General features: G+C 39.1%; 1 protein-coding gene across 5 annotated transcripts in view; it reads left to right on the top strand.

Annotated features, from left to right (window-relative positions):
- NRXN3 (neurexin 3) overlaps window positions 1-19360 on the top strand; it is a 1503781-nt gene that overhangs the window by 1348178 nt on the left and 136243 nt on the right. For all 5 annotated transcript variants that reach the window (XM_077750623.1, XM_077750621.1, XM_077750622.1 and 2 more), the window contains one exon: window positions 3704-4011. In XM_077750623.1, the coding sequence (XP_077606749.1) occupies window positions 3704-4011 (308 nt within the window). The remainder of the gene's footprint in view (window positions 1-3703; window positions 4012-19360) is intronic.

Raw genomic sequence — 19360 nt, 5'->3', positions numbered from 1 at the left:
AAGGGGATTCAGGTGGGATGGAGGGCGGCTTTCTAGTTTCTTAACCAAATATGTATATGTTTATATATGCATATAATATTGAAAATGGTTATTTGCAAACTTGGAGGTCCTCTCTTCTGCATTATTTTAATGGAAATTACTTTTTTTATACTTTGGGTGAGTAACATGTATTCATTCTGTTGCTTTACCGCTTCCTCTGTCTAGCTAACCTTCCCTTCAAAAGGAGTAGAAAATATATACCAAAAGACATTGTAAAGACAATGAGTGAAAAAGGGTAAAGGGAAGGATGAATAGGCAGACGTATCAGGAAGTACTTGGAATGCCCCTTTGAAGTTATTTCTGTCATTGGAGAAGAGATGTGGGTCACAGCATCCCCGAGTCTGTTTTCTGGCTCTGTCTACTATCGACTGATACTTTCTGACCTTAGACAATCCACTTAACCTCTTTATATCTCATATTTCCCATCTGAGGAGAGGAGAAATAATACTGCCTATTCCCCAAGGGTGTTCTGAGGTTTAATTAATTAGTCTTTGTGCGATACTGACTGGAGACGTGCAAAGATTTGATTTAAGCAGTATATGAACCTGATATCCAAATGAGGTAGCAATAATGACTTCCAAGAAGATGGGCACCCAAAACAAAACAGAAAGTAACCCACTACAAACCCTGTACTAGTATAACCAAATTTATTGTTATGGATAATAGACTAATTATTAGATTAGGTTATGGATATAGATATCATGCCTGCTTATTATAAAAAAAAAAACCAACACAATTGATTGTAATGAATGACACTAATGAAATCGGGCATTGATTTTGAGAAATCTTAGGCAAATGATAAAACTTTCTCCAGTCAGTCCCTTATAAGACCCCTTTGTAGGGAAAGGGTAGTGATGACTGATTCTCAGGTATTCACTTACTCCTGCTTAGGTTGAGAGGTAAAATGATCAGAGGAAGAGATGGCAGGAAACTGAGAGTTTCCTACTATTACTTTAGTGATTGTCAGCTTTACTCTTACCTTCCTAATCCAAGGTACAGAGGGCTAGCAAAGGGTCTTTCACCAAAAGGAAAACAGAGATGGCCAGAAATAGACCACGAAACAGACAAGCAAACAGAAATCTATACATTTCCTATAACATGATGGAAAATTGAAGCACAGACTTCCTCCTTCCCTGTTTCACCGCACCAATGTCATGTTCTCAAGAAATAATTAGATCATTCTGAGAAAACAGCAATAGCCAGAAGTAGAGCAGTGGCTTAATCCTATAGCCCAGAAAACATTTCTTGCCCTTCTCCATGCTTGGGTTAGTCTTAAACAACCAAAGACCACTTTATGGAGTGTACTGTGGCAACTGGAATGAAAGAGATCCATCATTTCTAGCTAGCGTAATTCAACTTTGCATTTCAATTTTCTCTCTCTTTTTATTTGTAATAATTGTCAGAATAATATCACCAGGAAAATAAGGTGAGGACTATTATAGATGTGGGGTACTTTCAGAAATACTAGTAATAAAAAATCTCTTACCTATCACTAGCTATGTCTAGTAATTGATCATCAACGCTAGAGCATATACCAAAATGGAGATGAACAAATATGGTTGGCCAACAGTTGTGTGAATGGAAGAGATAGCTTGACATTGGGGTATCTGGTGTAAGCTACTGAATTGAGTCCTAGAAATCTCCTTGAGGCAGCTTCTTCTTTATTATGGTAAGCTGCCCCCAATGTCTATCCCTATGCCTATGAGGATGTATTTATTTTCCCCTCCCATCATATTTCTTTTGCAGTAAGCTTAGGACTCCTAGATAAAGCTGTTGTCAAAAAAATAACAGTAAAGAGATTTGAGCTTCAGGCCATTATCCAGTGTTTTGTGCATTGAACATTTTGCTGTATCCTGTGTGAGAAATGAGAGACCAAAGGACAGGTGATGATGCATGTGCACAGGGCACTGAAGAAATTGGTGGGAAAATAATGGAAATCTATTAGATCTATTTTGATTGCTCCCTTAGGATCTGGACAATTCTGTTATCAAGTCCAACAGATTCTGTTTCCATGCTCCAAATATGTTTATAGAGTGTAGATCATTTTCACTACAGCAAAATTCTTTGGTCAGTTCTCCATACTGCAGTGTTTGAAGCTTCCAAAAAGGTGTTATTTATAAATTATTCTTGACTAATATGCCCTTAAGAGTTGCCCCATGAACAGAATTCACTCTTGTATAAAGAGTTCCCTCTGAGCAGATGCATTTTATTTGCCTCTTTCATTTCATCCATTATTATACATTCAGAAGGCATTCCACATTATATATCAGAAATTCAAGGATAGCTAAGTATTGCATAGATTAAAAAAAAAAAAAAAACATGAAATAGCGGTAGAGATAAGAGCCCAAACATCACAGTATGCCTCTATTCATATTAAATATAATGGAACAGAAACTTTAGTCATTTAAGAATAAACTCCTATTTAATAAACGGGCAAAAATAACAGAACATTCCAGCCATTTGTAACTAAACACAATCCAAGTGATTAGGTTAAGAATGAGTGGAGCATTGTTTTATTACTGACTTAAGTGGAGAAATATTCAAAAAGGACATATTTAATTCCATTAATAAGTTCCCCCCACCTTTCCATATGGAAAAGCAGAAGGAAATTATCTGGAGAAATAATAGCATAGAGTGCCTTAGCCTTAAAAAGCTGTTTGGGTTTTTCTGGGAAAGATCTAGCACTAGAGAGGTTTTTGTTTTTTTTTTAAGGAGAGGTAGTTGGGAGGAAGATAAATTAGTTGCACTATTCTAGAATATGTTCTGTCATGATTTCATTCTGATAATTTTCTATTCAGAGAAGCACAAATGGTTCTTCAAGTGGGAATTCCAAGTAAGTTGAGCTGCTGATAGTCTTCAACACATTAACATACCTTGATATCAATTTAAGGAGTTTTATGTGTCTCTGTTTCTCATTAATACCCATCCCTTCTTTTATAACTCATTGATTTGGAATGACATTTTTCCCTTACCCCAGAAACAATGCCTACTTATTTCCCATATTTTAGGGAGAGATATAGTTGTGTGACCATAATCCACCCTCCCCAAAGTTAAAAGAGGTAGGAAGTTATCTGTCATGATGTTTATTAAACATCAAGTATAGATAGAATATTATGTATTATGAAGAATTCTAGGAAATGAGGTGTTTGGTGAGTAAACTGTTCATATATATAAGTATGCAATGAATCCAAGTCTTTTAATTGAAATTTAATTTCAGTTAATTTAATTATCAGGCCCGATTTTTTTAAATTCAGTGTTCTAAGTTACCTCACTGAGTTTTTCTTTGCCATATATACTTCTTTTTGGTTGTCATTCTGTGACATTAGGTAACTATCTTCACCTAATTTGGGGGTTATTTTCTGTCAAATACAACTACATATCCACCAGGAAGACTGCAGTGCTTTGTACCATTGAACCGAGATTTCCCTTTCTTCACGATAATAGAGACTCAGTTATTCAGTTTATCTAGGAAATTCAGCTAGACAGTGGAAGAGATAAACATAATGAATTGTTACTTGCTAATATCTATTAAGTTTTTGTTATTCAGTTTTCTTCCCTTCAATTGCTCAAGGAAGGCTGTTTTGATGTCTGGTCCATTCAGACCAGGTAAGGCAAAGAAGATAACATATGGGAATAATAATGTTTCCTTCACCCAACCCACTAGGACGGCAGTTAACCATCTTCAACACCCAGGCGCAAATAGCCATCGGTGGAAAAGACAAAGGACGTCTCTTCCAAGGCCAGCTCTCTGGGCTCTATTATGATGGTTTGAAAGTACTGAACATGGCAGCTGAGAACAACCCCAATATTAAAATCAATGGAAGTGTCCGGCTGGTGGGAGAAGTCCCGTCAATCTTAGGAACAACACAGACGACCTCCATGCCACCAGAAATGTCTACCACTGTCATGGAAACCACCACTACAATGGCTACTACTACAACCCGCAAAAATCGCTCTACAGCAAGCATACAGGTAAGCCTTTCTCCAACTATTAATTGATTCTGCCTGTTTATCTTTGAGATATTACTATGTCAGTGTTGCTATATTGCTAAAGCATCTATCTGAATTGCCATGTTTGTAGGAAGGATGCCTATAGATGCTTATAGTAATAACACCTAGGAGTAGAGAAAGACAAAGTCATTGCTAAAGAAGTTATAAAAGTTTTACGTGCACTCATGGGTTATTATCCCTATCATATTTATTGCTGAAATGGTAAAGCTGTTACTCAAAATGAGCAATGGCTAACGCTTTCAGTATGAAATACTTCCTCCTTTCATTTCACTTCTTTTCTTTTCAGTAGCAAAAAGGAATAAGAGGGAAAGGAAAATTTGTTATCCTAGGAAAGACTATATCCTACTTCAGTTTCATTCACATCTTCTTGATAGTTTTGCTGCAACTTGAACCATTCAGTTGAGGCCAATGGGTTGCATTAAATCAAGGACAATTGAAGCTAGAGGTTCAACTAATCCTTATTGCAGTCTTTGTTTTCATTATTAAGTGTTGATCAATCACTTATTTTTTATCCATTTTGTTTCCTTTATATTTGACCAAGATCCTAATTACATTAGAAATTGTGACGGTTGGAGTTTAACTATAGAGTAAGTCCTCAGTTTTGTGGAAACACTTTTGTTTTTTCACTTAGAAGTAATTATATCCAAGCTAAAGCTTAATGCTTTGCTGACTCCCTTGGCATTTCATAAATCTAGTTAGTAGGGGATAGGAGGTTAATCGAGTCATTAGCCTTAAATGCTGTGGCATAAAATAAGACATTCCAATTGCTTGTGGGGAAATTACCCCTAGCCTAGTTAGTGTTTATAGACGATTCAGTAGATCAGTACTTGTCCTTTCTGTTTCTTAGTTTTAAGACATTATCCAGGGGCTCAATTGAGTTTTTGACATCACCCTTCCATTGACTTCAGTGGGCATTGTAAACACAAAGTCAATAATCAATTAAGCCCCCTATGTGTTCTCATTCTTCTGAATTAAGCTTATGTGAGTTAAGTAGAGGTAAAAGTGTTGTCTTCCTTTTCCTTTTTCTTTAAGCAGAAATATCCAGACAGTTCCTTACAGGATTCCACAGGAACAATTTGAAGCTATATGCACTGATGATGTTATCAGGCGAATTTTATGTGTTTTAGAAAGGCTAACTAAGAAGCTGGTTAACATAGCGGTCATATAGTGGTGTGTGCTATTGCATGTATACCTACGTACATGCTCAAAAAAGAAATAGCTTTTTCTCTACTGATATTAAAGCAATAACTCCTGACACTTCACTCTACTCACTGAAAAGAAGATACAAGGCAATATATATTTCCATTATGACTCTCTGTAGCTCAGGAGCAGACCTGTTTATGGTTGGTGAAAAGATAGTTCTGTCTGCACAGGCCCTGGCAGACTTGTTCTGTTTCTGTCGTAATACATTCTGGTAACTCTGTGGGAAGCAGAGGAACAAATGGCTTTTTCTTCATAGGGATGGCTGGCCCTACAGTCTTTTTCAAGACCAAATTTTTACTGACCTCAGGAGGATTTAAGATACATAGGGATATAGGGACTATTCCATGTAATTATCGGGTTTTGGCTTTCTCTCTCGGTAGCAAATATACAAATAGGAGAAGATTGAGTGAGTCTTTCAAAAACTAAGGAAGCCAGAGCTTCCAGAGAAGAGTAGGGTACAAGACCTGTTGTCATTGTGGAGGATGTGCACAGCCAGAGGATGCTGTCTCTAATAGCTTCATGTCTGGTGTGTTTCTTTTCCTTTGAGTCCGGTGATAATTGGATTTCATCTACATGACTTTCCTTTTGCTTCTACAATGGCTGTAAAAATGACTTCTAAATCTATTGACATTATTTGTTTTGAAGGGTGTATAAATACAAACACTTAGAGGAAAGACAATGGGCTAGAAGAATTGGATTAAACTGGAATGAGGGATCAAAAAGCTCCATATTCTTTGTAAAGATTAGCTAGGGGAAATAATGTTATGCCAAGGATTTCAGACTTTTTGGTTCTTGCCAACTAGCCATAAGAACTTTGCCCTGACACTTGTTGTAATGAGCACTGGATGTTACACGTAGGTGATGAATCACTAAATTACACTGTATTATTATTATTGTACTGTGTGTTAGGTAACTGCAATTTAAATGAAAACTGGAAACTACAAAAAAAATTAAAACAAGTAAGGACTTTGCCCTGGGTTACATAAAAATGCAACAGCCTGCCTTATCTCCAACCCTTTTCTGATCTCAAGTACAGATTACATCAGGCCTATGTTTGGACTGGGGACCCAAGATTTAGGACAATTCCCAGACTCTGAAGATTTTGGGTGAGGAAGGTCAGTCTCAGAAGTTCTAATATGCCCTATGTGATCCAGATAATTTTCTTGGGTGAAATAGACATAAAATTTTGATCTCTGGGAGAAAAAAGAAGTGGGAAAGACTGGATTTCATGTTTACCAGGCCGATCATGTGTGAAATCTTACAGCCTTTTCCAGATGATACTCTATTCTGTCTTCCTTTGCTTTGATAGCCTTGCTGGATCAGGATTGTCCTAAAATTAGACTCCAGGAAAAACAAAATAAGCATCAAAACCTGGTGTAAAACCATCTGGTTATACAAAAATCTATTGGTTCCTTCCTTTTTTTAAGTTTATTGTGAGAGAGAAAGAGAGCAGATACATATGTGTGCATGAGTGGGAGAGGGCCAGACAGAGAGGGAGAGAGACTCCCAAGGAGGCTTCATGTTATCAGTGCAGTGTTGGACATGGGGCTTCATCCCATGAGCCATAAGATCATGACTTGAGCTAAAATCAAGAGCCAGACCCTTAAGCAATGGAGCCACCGAGGTGCCCCTCTTACTGGTTCCTTCTTTAAACATAAGCTAAGAAAATATCATTTGAGCCGTTTGTTTCTGATCAACTTTGATTTGTGTTGATTTCAGATAAAAGGAAAACTACAGTGCTTTCAGGGCTGCATTTACCTGTGTGTGAACACAAACAAATAGCTTTAGAGTTGACATGGCACTCTAATGACCCAGCCTCCTGGAAGTAATCACTACTTAGATATTTCTTATACTTTCCTTTGTTACAGAACTGCTTATGGATCATATGGACTGTTTATGATCATATGGACTGGTGCTCAAGTATCAGGTCTTCACCCTTTATTAAGGAGAGTATCTCTAGGTCCTCCCCTAGAAACGAAAAGAAGTTAAGATTGAGAAAGCAAGTGGGTGGATTCAGAAGGCTCAACGTGTGAGCACATTGAGAAAGTGAATAGGTGGGTGATAGGACTTAAGTAGAGGTAGGTGATCAATAAATATGTTCTAGTTAACAATTGTCATGAAATAAATTTTCCTATAACTTAGGCTTAAAATAACAACTGTGTCATTGAATTTTACAATTTCCTCAGAAATTTGGGCAGGGCTCAACAAGACAATTCTTCAGATCTATGTGGAACTGACTTAGTTTACCCAGTGGCTGCTCTGGTCTGGGGAGTCTGGCTCCACTCACACACCTTGTGCCTTGGTGGGTTAACTGGAAACACTGGACTCAGCTGGATCCATGTCCCTCTCTATGTAGTTTCTAGGCCTTCTTTCACAGAGGTTCAGGGATCCTACAGGCAGTTTTTCCAAGTTTCAGGGAAGAGAAATATTAACCTCACTTTTTGATGGGAGGACAGCAAGAATTTGTAACTAATATAAGTCTACCAAGGTGTAAAATTAGAGGGATGGAAGTATATTCCAGGATACTGCTTACACCATGGGATTGTTGTGAGGGTTAACTGAGTTAATATAAGTAAAATTCTTAAAACAGGTACATCTAGAAAAGTAAGATTAACTATGTTTTAACCTATTATTATACTCTGTCCCCAACACTTGGTATGTAAGTCAGTACCTTCTCAGACAAGGATCTACCTCAGAAAACGGAGCTGCTTCCACTGACAGAAGCATCTGTAGTTCACAGTGGGGGCTAGGAGGCTTTGCAGGGATAGGGATTTGAAGGAGGGTCAGGGTAGAATTTGGAGGCTGGAATGAGTCCTGGCAAATGAAAAGTTTTTAAGATCTCAGGAATGGACTTCTCTGGTAGCTCACTCCCCAGCTTTAATTTTTTCTTCCATTTTAAACCAACATGGGGTTCTCTGGGCCTCAAAGAATATGTTCTGTTATGAAATATATTCACACATATTGTTAAGGTTACACAGAAGAAGAACCAGAAACATTGCCATCATGGAGTTTGACATTAGCAGTCAATATGAGGTAGTGACCTACAAATGGTAGTGGTGTGGGGGGAGGGAAGGGAATGTATGGGACGGCGTGGCTGGATCTCACAAATGAAGTAGGAATGGAGCTGGACCTTGTAGGATGAGTATAATTGAATACATGGTGGTAAGAAACAAATCTCAGGCTGGCGAAATATCAGAAGCTAAGTTGTCAAAATCAGGGATGATAATTCCTGAGAGTGAGAGCCAAGTCCGACTGGAACAAAGAGTGGGTAGGGGAGATTTGTGAGAGGCGAGAGATCCAGATTCTGAGGGTCATAGCCCCAAACTCCCCCAAATGAAGGAGGACTAAGAGGAGAGAACTGTACTGGGTTCCCTGTTGGTCTTACTACCAGGGGCGCCCCGGCAGTTATGCAGGCATTTCTATTACAACTGACCTCTGGGTTGGGGTTACTGTCATAACACTGACAGGTCAGCCTCTAAAATGGAAGAATTCAGGGGCACCTGGGTGGCTCAGTCGGTTGAGCTCAGGTCATGATCTCACGGTTTGTGGGTTTGAGCCCCACGTTGGGCTCTGTGCTGACAGCTCAGAGCTTGGAGCCTGCTTTGGATTCCATGTGTGTCTCTCTCTCTGCTCCTCCCCTGCTCATGCTCTGTCTCTCTCTCTCTCTCTCTGTCTCTCTCTCTCTCAAAACTGAATAAACATTAAAAAAGTTATTTTTAATTAAAAAGTGAAAAAATAAATGGAAGAGTTCAACTCAGTCTGTGTTCAAATTTCTTGATACCCATCCAGGAGAGAAGGCAAAAGTGAAATAAAAGTCTTTGATAACTTGTGTTCACCAAGACCAAAATGTTCCTATGAGGCAGGAAAGGGCAAAGAGGAAAATAGTTGCAAAAATAATATGTACTCTCTTACGTTAAGCCTACAGATCGAATTGTTATCAGTAAAGAAAGAACTCAGTGTGTTCTGTGCAAATCACCATTTGGAATCCTTTATAAGCTATTACCAGGATACTGATCATGACCCACTTTTTCTGTGCTGGGCATTGGTAAAGTCACCTTGACATTGGCCAGTGCTGCCTGGCACCAGAAAATTACCAGAAAATCACAATGTTCAGCCAGATTGGAGCTATCCTGATAAATAGTATAAATGAAAGACTTGAGAGTTTTGTGAGATTTCATTCTTACCTCATACTCATAAATTTGTCAACTGAATATGAACCACTTTCAAAAATTCCAGAAGGAAGACAGTTTTCTTAGGTTTTGTAATAGCACCTATATGGAAATTCTTCCCTGTGGTCTGCTTTCAGTTTTAGACTGGGGCTAGTAAAAAACACACTTCAGCTTTGATATTGACTATTACAAAACAAAACAGAGAAAAAAGTTAGGATTAAAAATTTGATCCTGCAGGGGCACCTGGGTGGCTCAGTTGGTTAAGCGTAAGACTTCAGCTCAGGTCATGATCTCATGGTTTGTAGGTTTGAACCTGCATGGGACTCTGTGCTGACAGCTCGAAGCCTGGAGCCTACTTCAGATTCTGTGTCTCCCTCTTTCTGACGCTCCCCTGCTTGTGCTTTGTCTTTCTTTGTCTCTCACAAATAAATAAATGTAAAAAACAAAAACAAGAACAAAAAACTTGATCCTTCCCACTGCATATTCCAGGTAGAGTTCCAATATGTTGGAGAGAAGTGGATATACTCTAGAGTCAGAATTTCTGAGCTGGATTCCAAATTCTTCTAGTTACTTAGCTGTATATCTCTGGGCAGTTTGATTGGCCTCCTTAAGCCTTGGTTTCATGATCTGTAAAATGAGCGTAACAATGACAGTACTTTTCCCATTGTTGTGAGTAATAAATACAACTATGAATGAAAAGAACTTAGGCCATGACCTACCTGTAAGTTTTCACTAACTCTTTAGACTTAAGGAAACCATGTCAAACCAAGTGGATTTCTCAGAACTCACAGATCATCATAAGGCTTAGACTTCCTGTATAAAACTCAGTAAGGGTGCCTGGGTGGCAGTCAGTCGGGCATATGACTTTGGCTTAGTTCATGATCTCCTGGCTAGTGGGTTCGAGCCCCACATCAGGCTCTGTGCTGACAGCTTGGAGCCAGAAGCCTGCCTCTGATTCTGTGTCTCCCTCTCTCTCTGCCCCTCCCCCACTCGTGTGCGCATGCTCATGCGCGCGCTCTCTCTCTCTCTCTCTCTCAAAAATAAATAAACATTAAAAATTTTTTTAAAAATCAATTAAAAATTAAAAAATAAAACTCAGTTATTTTGCCAACAAAAACGGGTTAATTTGGGAATAGGAGAGAATTACAATTTGGGACAGGCAAGCTATAGGAAAACCATAGGCAAGTCTGGAGAACACAGGAGAAGACAGCTCTCTTACAGAGAAAAGAAGGGAACTGGGAAGGGTGTTATAAACAGTAAATATGTTGGAGTAAACTGGGAGTTCAAAGTTTAGTGGCTTTTCATTAGCTGAATTGTGGAGTGTCTCATTGGCTCGGCTGTTGCCAGGAGAGGAGAAAGGCTCAACTCCTGCTAGGAGAACAAAGTAGTAGCTAATATAGTATCAACTTACAAGGTCCCTGTCTTCCTGTTTGGTCTGAAATTGACCAAGAATGGTAGGGCTTGGCCTCCTGGTTCCATTTTAAACAAAGTTTCCCTTTTTAATTTTCTCAAACACAGGAAGAAAAATTTTGTCTAGACCCATACAACCCCATAATCATCCAGGATTTCAACTGAGTGTCCCAGATTGAACCAGAGCCCTGAACTCCTCAATGAGAAGAGATTTCTTTGGGAAAGTCTTTCATTTTCTGATGTAGGAATTGGCTTTGCTGAATGGTTATTACATACAAAGCATTCTATTAGGGTTAAGTGTATGAAATTGCCATTTTTATAGATTGAAATGGTCAAATATCGGGAATTTGATATGATTCAACAAAACACATGACCCACACATTTACAGAATATTGTTATCAGTGGCATTTTGAGACTCTGGCTAGAACACCAAATTTTCTCAATGTTCTTTAAGTAACTAAACTGTCTTAGATTGGGATACAAGATAAATCTGCTTACCTCATCCTAACAACCATGCTTTAACAGGAGGTAGACCATGTGGTATCAAGATTGGTTGTACTTACCCCAAGGAACTATCCCTTCTGGGCCCCTCCACCTTTTTCTTGCTGCCACCAGCTTGACAGAAGTGAGACAAAAGTCCACACAGTTTCCAAGCCCTCACTTTTACCACTAGACAACAGAGCCTCCAGGGGAAGTTTATTTTTAAGATTAGGGCTCAACTAATATTGATTAACAGCCTTATATAATGTGTGGCTCCAGGGCTCGTTCCTTTCCTGCCAAGCTTCATAACTGGGGAAGACACTGAAGATTTGTCAGTCTAATTAGACTTAAGCTGCCAGCCAAGAAATATCTTCTGTCTCCTCCTTAACCCTCATGCAGGTACTTTCTTTTCCCCTCTCAAAGAATAATTTGGGGGGGGGGGGAATTGGACTCAGTTTTCTCATTAGCTGCTAAGACTACAGTGATAATTTTTCTCAGGAATTACATCATTCTCATGGAAGAGAGAGAGAGAGAAAGAGCTTGATGGGTTCACCTACCTGTTAAAGACTTCTATGTTGATAGTACAACTAGGCCAGGGAAGAGAATACAGTATCATTTCTTTTGGTCTCCTCTTTAATACTTTAATTTTAATGTCTGGGATCAGCACTTGCCAAAGCTGAGGTTAGTCCCTTAGAGGGTCCCCTGAGAAGGTCCTCATCACAGACAGGTAGGGAACCTGCAAATTGTGAGAAGTCTAGAGGTGCCCTTTTAATTAGGATGTAATATTTATAGGATAGAACATTGACCAGACATACTGCTAAAGTGCTGGATCTTATTTTTAACAGCTGGGAGAGAAGTGGGGTCAGCTCTTGACTACTCACTGTGGAGGTTCCCCAATGTTTTTAAAGTTTCAGGTGGTTTTACCAATAATCTGACATATTACGTGGCCAAGTCTAAAGCCAAAATCCTTACTGTGTGATGCATGGATTTCCTCCTTTCTCTCTAGCCTTCTTTTCTGCCACACTGCTTCAGACACATAGGTCTTCTTGATCTTTCTTGCACATAGGGCCCAGATAGAGGAGAGGCATGAAAGGTTGTACAATTGCAGAGTGGATCTTGTCTGTATTTAAAATATTTATGTTTTGCTTATGGAATTTTTTTGGCATTGATATTGACTCTAAAATATTGGAATAAAATACTATGTGTCTTAAATAAGTGATTTGGGATGGCACCCCCTTTAGTGTTATACCTCAGATGTACCTCATTAGTGCCAGCCCAGCTCGAACATATCAAGCACATCTGTGCCTTTTCACTGCCCATTTTCTCTGCCTGAAGCAGCTCTTCCCAGATATTTGCCTTACTCACTGCCTTACTGCATCCATGTTTCTACCCATATGGTACCTTAACAGAGAGGACCTCCTTGACCATCCTCTATAAAATAGCACTCTCTACCACCCTGTACTTTGTTGTCTGCCCATAGCAGTTATTTCCACCTGACATTATGTCACATATTTATTTATTGTCTATACTTCATGGTATGTGAGTTCCTGGATGGCAGGATCTTTGTCTCAGACACTATTACAGCTCTGCAGCATAGAGTAAACCTTCAGTCAGTATTGGTCAAAACATACAAATCTACCAGCACCTTCTCAGGAAACATACACACCTCTTAATACTTAAAGGCTGGATCTCAATCCCAAGTGCCTTGCCCCCTACAGGCCCCTCCCTGATGAGGCCCACCAGTGGCAGTGGTCTTTAGCAGTGGTTTTGCCACTCTTCAATTTTTGCCTTAATAATAAAGAGACCCTGAGAGGTCCCCTTGTGTCTGGTGCACATATTATTCACTTCTGGACTTAAAGTCTCTTTCCTTAAGACTTATTTGATGTCATAATAGCAAGGGCTGCTTCTAAGGCTTAGAATTTTTGGAACACTTTTGGAAATATAATATTACCTGCTTTCCCTCTCCAATTTCTTCTCCTTATTAGTTTTCCAAATTACTTAATTCTTAAGTCTCCGAAAACCTACCTTTAAATATAGGCAAATAATAGTTACATTTTGTGACCCACTACTTCTATTCATTGGTATGGAGAGAAAATTTACATGAGGTTCATTTACCTGGTTGTATGTGTGTGAGTAGGTTAGTAGGAATCTTCCACCTGCTTTTGTTAGCTCTTTTGGTTTTGTCTTATGGCTGAGTATGTTATATGAACCCACTTATCCCTGGTCATGACCCTGTGATACACGTAGCTCCATAGTTACCTGTCTTCGTAGTCCTTTGACAAAACATTGATAAAAGATACTATAAGAAACCACTACACTGAGAACAAGAACGTTATGCAGCTTATCACTCAACACTGAGGGCCTAGCATGGCTCCTGCCACCGAGAGCGGCTCAGTAATGTTTATCGAAGGAAAGAAAAATGTGTTAAAGTAATGAGAGCTTACCTGTAGAGGGAAGAGGCAGAAAAGATGGCCAATGTGATTCATGTTCAAGGTAGACAAAGACAGCTGTGAGGAACCAACTGGTAGGAAGGGAAGAGTGCATTGAAGCAAGTCTTAGGAGACTTCATTTGTGGACAAAGAAGGTGGTTAAAACCATGACTCTAGGCAAACCTTCATTTACCAGCTGTGGGGTTTTGATTGTGTTGCTTTATGGAGCTTAGTTTCATCATTTGAAATATGAATTGTGTAACACCAGCTTCATGGATAGGTTAAGATAATATAAGTCAAGGGCTTAACTTGGTGTCACAATAAAAAGTGGCTGTTGTTGTTTTGAGACTCTAATCCAGGTATCCTTGGCATCTACATTTCATTTTCTTTTACTAACTAAACATCTGGCCTATGACATGGCAATTAGCACACTTAGGTCTCCACTCTCTCCTCATCTAACAAGTGTTAAGGTAGATTCACATTTTTTTCCAGTGTCTTCAACAGTATCTTATATGGTGCCTTGCACATACAGTAACAGTTGATGGCTGAATAAATGAACTGGAGGAAGGACAAGGAAAGTCGAAGGAAAGTTGAAGAAAAGAGAGGAGAGAATAAGCAGAAATACCCTGTAATTATGTTGCTGTAAGAACTGCCTGCCCATTACATGGATTGGATGACTAAGGTTGAAAGAAATTAATAGAATATCTTTGATATAGTTAAAATTACAACACAAATAATGATGCTTTTCAGTTCCCCCTTCTTTGCTGAAAGCTTTCAGAAGGAATTGACAATGACCACCCCTATGTAGAAGATAAACTACTTAATGTCTCTTGGGTCATCAGGAAGAGTCAGTGATTCTTGTTTAAACTGAGGTCTAAGAATTTGTTCTATTTTTTTTTTCTTGAAATGCGTCCCTTTATTTCTATTTATATACGGCTAGGAAATGACTTCAAATAGCAATCATTGCTAGCCAGCTTTCAAGATGGATATTTCCATCCTGTCTTTGACAAGGCAGTAGGAGGGGTGGGATGTGCTTTCATACCTTTCTGGTGCATGTTTGAATGATTGTAAAAATTAGAAACACACTGAAGCTGTTATGACAGCCCTGCCTTTTGAAACCATCTAATTAATGCCTTGGGTTGTCTAGAGAGCTAGTTCTGTTAGCTAAATGGAGAATGCGAGGTTCTCCTTGGTTTTCTCATCATGCAGGGATGAGATAGCTGGGAAAGGCACGCACACCAGATCTGTGGTGGCTAGCAGTCACTGAGAGAATTACTTGATGGAAATTTGATTGACTTGTGTATATAATGCAGCCTCTTCAGTCTCTCATCCCGTGTGTGTGTGTGTGTGTGTGTGTGTGTGTGTATCTGTGTGGTACCTGTGTAAGAAAAAAAGTGGATGGCACCTGCATAGCTCAGTCAGTTTAAGCATCTGAATCTGGATTTTGGCTCAGGTCATGATCTCACATTTTGTGAGTGCAAGCCCTGCACTGGGCTCTGCACTGACAGTGAAGAACCCCTGCTTGGGATTGTCTCTCTCTCTCTCCCTCTCTCTCTACCCCTCCTCTACATTCTCTCTCTCAAAGTACTTTTTTTTTTTTTTTTTTAAAGAAAGGAAGGGAGAGAGAGGATGCTCATGTGTTTGCATGTATTGGCTAGAATAATACTTCATAAACTGTTTTGTGTACACAAATCAGCTGGGTGACCTTCTTAAAGCACAGATGGTGACTCCATTCTGGGGTGGGGCCTGAGATGATGCATTTGTCGCTAGCTCCCAGCTGCTGTCCTGTTGCAGTATATGGACCTCACTTTCTGGAGCAGGGATCGAGTAGATATTTACAGTTCCTTGCTGAGCCGTTGTAGCATCTGTGTAACTATCTCTCCCAGAGAGTCTCCCCACAGTTCATTCAGGGATCTTCAAAACAGGAACCGCTAACCCAAAGCATTATGTAAGTGAGGGAATGGATACCCAGTTGAGGATTAACAAAGAAGCTCGTATCCCATCAGACAGTCCTGCTCCCGATTTCACAGTCCCCTCCTCCTGTCCCTTACTCTGCTACATGCCCCCAAGGCAGATAGGGGAGGAAAAAAAGTAGGTAGAATTTAACTTGTCATAATATTTATCCCCCTTTCTGAGAAGTGACCCCTGATGAAAGCAGAAGGACGTGAATGATTTTAATCCGCAGTAACAATGGGGAACCAGTCCTGACCATCTTAAGCAGTATAAATATATAAAATGACAGATTTTTCTCCTTTGCCTCTCCACTTTCTCCTTCCTGATACTGAGAGAGACACATATTCATGCATCCACAACTCACACTATAATGCACAATGAAATTCCACCCAGACTTTATCTCGGAGCTGCTGTTCTGATGATTAATGCCCCACTGGCTGGGAAGCTATTCCTCTGTAGAAAGACAAGGAGAAGGTAAGAAACATGAAATATATCTCTGAGGCCATTTCTCATTATTATTATTATCATTATTAGTTCCTTACTGCCCTATCTATTCTGCTTGGCAAGGGGGAAGGGATGACATTTCAAAGCAGATTTCATGTAGGAGAAATGAACAAGGACAAGGTAGAAATAGACACTTAACACTAGAGAGAACTGACCTGAATGGGGTTTTGTTGTTGTTGCTGTTTGTTTTTGGTTTTGTTTGTTTTATTATTTTTGTTGTTTTATTTTAAAGCCAAATATAATAGATGCCTACATCTGTGTCTTCTGTATTTCCCCCCCTCCCCAGACATTTATTTTTGCTTGTATTCTTTTGTCTTTATTGAGTCTCTGTCAACAAGAGTCAACATAACATAATATATGCAAATGTTATTCCCGACCACTTATGCAAAAGACCGGACAGAATAATTTCATTGCTCTGTAACTCCCATAATATAATTGCCTCCATATCCTAGTTGATTTCAAGTTTTTGAAAGGATTACTTTTTTAAAAAATAATTCTCTCTGTGTAGGTATTGTGTTTCTGATTCTCTCCTGTTTCTCATTCAAAGAAATTTTTTCTTCTGATTTTCTGATTCTGTCCTGTTTCTCATTCAAAGAAAAGGCGATTGTTAAGTAATTTCCGGCTCTGCTATTTGAGAGGACTACAGAGCAGTGGTTCTTGATGAAAAGATGGGACCATAGTAAAAGCATTATCACCACACATGTGTCTACTGATAAAGTGGAAAATTCATTAACCTAGACAGAAAGCACTATAATCTGATATAGAAAATGCTGTATTTCCAGAGTTCACTTTAGGAGAATATGGAATTTGTAGCTGTGGTGCCACATGTAACTTCATTTTTAGGTGGCTTTTATATTCAATTAACAAGTGTTTGAGTAAATTAAGTACTTAGTATGGGCTAGGTACTATTCTAGGCATTTGGGCTGCAGAACTACAAAACAGACAAAACCCCTCTTTTCTCATGGGGCAAACATTCTATTACACAAACATTGGGCACCTGAAGAGTCCAGGCTTTGGAGAAACAAAGAGTGAATATATTTCTGCCTTAACACACAGTCTGGTAAGGCTCTTAAATATTTTCTAAATATGAGCTCATTGTTCAGGTTTTCTACAGAACCTTAGCACACTGATCTGCTATTAGAGGTACAGACGCAGGAGACAGCAGCCTCCTATCTATATCCAGGTCAGTTCTAAGAATAAGATCTTTGATGTCTACTCAACACAGTCAAGTTTCAAATGTAGACAGTATCTCATTGTTAGCTACCAAAGATGGCAATGGTAAACCACATAATAATAAAATGATTGCGTCTGAAACATATTTTCATCTCAAGGACTAAGTTTACAATATTGCAAATATTTTGCTTATTGGCTTGGGATTTTAGTTTCATGGAATGTTTATATTGGAAGAATCTCAGAGATTGTCTGGTGATTCAGTCCCACACAACTAGTTGAGATTTAGAGATGGGCCAAACTGATTTTAAGTTTTGATTTCATCATTAAAAACTATATGCCTTGGGCAAATTGCATGCCCACCTTTTTAAATTTAAACAGTAAGCATGCATGAATTTGACATTTTAATTCAACTTTTACCTAAATAATACATTAGCATAGCTCAAAACCTTACCCAGGACCCGGATTTCCATTGCTTTAGTGCAGACACCATTATTCTGAAGCAGGGGCATCATTACTTTGACCCCTAGGAGTGCCAGCTAATGGCTATCAGCTGATTCCTTCACTGGTGCTGCCCTTGACTAAAGAAGCCACTTTGCCCCAAGTCAAGCCCCTTCAGTGGATGTGCCCATATCCAGGGAGTAGTGGATGGGGCTGAGGGATTATATAAATATCCAGCTGTTTGCCCAAGTCTGCACAACTGGGAAAGGCCTCCCAGCTAGAGCCCATTGTGAGTGTTGAGGTCAGCTAAGGTCTTTGCTGTGACCACATTGAAGTTCACCTCCTCCCTCTCTCTAGACTAGGACAGTATTCCTCTCAGAAGTTCCCTCCCACAGAACTAGCTCTCAGAGTCTGTTCCCTGAGAAACCCAAGTTAAGACAGTATCTAGACAGATGGTAGCTCCGTTTATAATGGTGATCACTTTGTAATTTATATAAATGTTGAAATACTATGTTGTATACCTGAAACAAATCTAATAATGTATGTCGACTATGCTTCAATGAGGGGGGACAGTATCTAGAAACCTAAAAGCAAACAAGCAAACAACAGCAGAAGCCCAGACATCTCTTTCCACATCTCCCTGTGCCTCACAGTTCTACTCCACACTGGCAAGTCTCTTGGATGCTTTTTCGGGCATTTCCCTCTATGTGTCTAATGATATGCTTCTATTTCTTGACTTCTTCAGTTTTACATATTAGCTAATATCTTCTGACTCTGGAAGAAAAGAATTGCATTTTCTCACTCCCTCCATCTTCCAACACGTACACACTTCCTCACCTTCAATTTGCCAATAAAATTCTGTCATGTTTTGATTGAATCAGTGTTCTGAGTTTACATTTTTATGACTTTCATTTATTGAGAAAAATGTAAAATCATACTTGTACTCATTTATTCCACAAATATTCACTGGGTGCTTATAATATGCCAGGCACTATTCTAGGAACTGAGGGTACAAGCAGTGAAAAACAATGGAACAAATGCCTGCTCCTGACATAACATTCTACTGTTATATTTCCATTCTCCTGCAACTCTGTTTATAAATTCCCTCATTATCCCATAACTTATTTTTCTGACCACTTATCAGTGTTGTAGCCAACACAGCTATGAAACTTCTCTCAACATAAACATACAGGGAGTGTTTTCATTTTCTTCAGGTAAATACCTAGAAGTGGAATTTCTGGCTCGTATGATAGTTCTATTTTTAATTTGTTGAGGAACCTCCATTCTGTTTCCCATAGTGGCTGCAATAATTTACATCCCTACCAACAGCACACAAGGATTCCCTTGTCTCCACATCCTTTCCAACACTTATTACTTCTTTCTGGTTGGTATTAGCCATTCTGACAGGTGTGAAGTGACACCTGATTGTGATTTTCATATACATTTCCCTGATCCTTAGTGATGTTGAGTCTCTATTTGTGTGCCTCTTGGCTACCTGGATATCTTCTTTTTAAAAATGTCTGCTTGGGTCCTCTGCCCATTTTTTAATGG

Source organism: Crocuta crocuta, unplaced genomic scaffold (assembly GCF_008692635.1).
Source record: "Crocuta crocuta isolate KB4526 unplaced genomic scaffold, BGI_CrCroc_1.0 scaffold186, whole genome shotgun sequence".
NCBI classification, from domain to species: Eukaryota; Metazoa; Chordata; class Mammalia; order Carnivora; family Hyaenidae; genus Crocuta; species Crocuta crocuta.
This window is presented reverse-complemented; position numbering and strand designations above follow the sequence as displayed.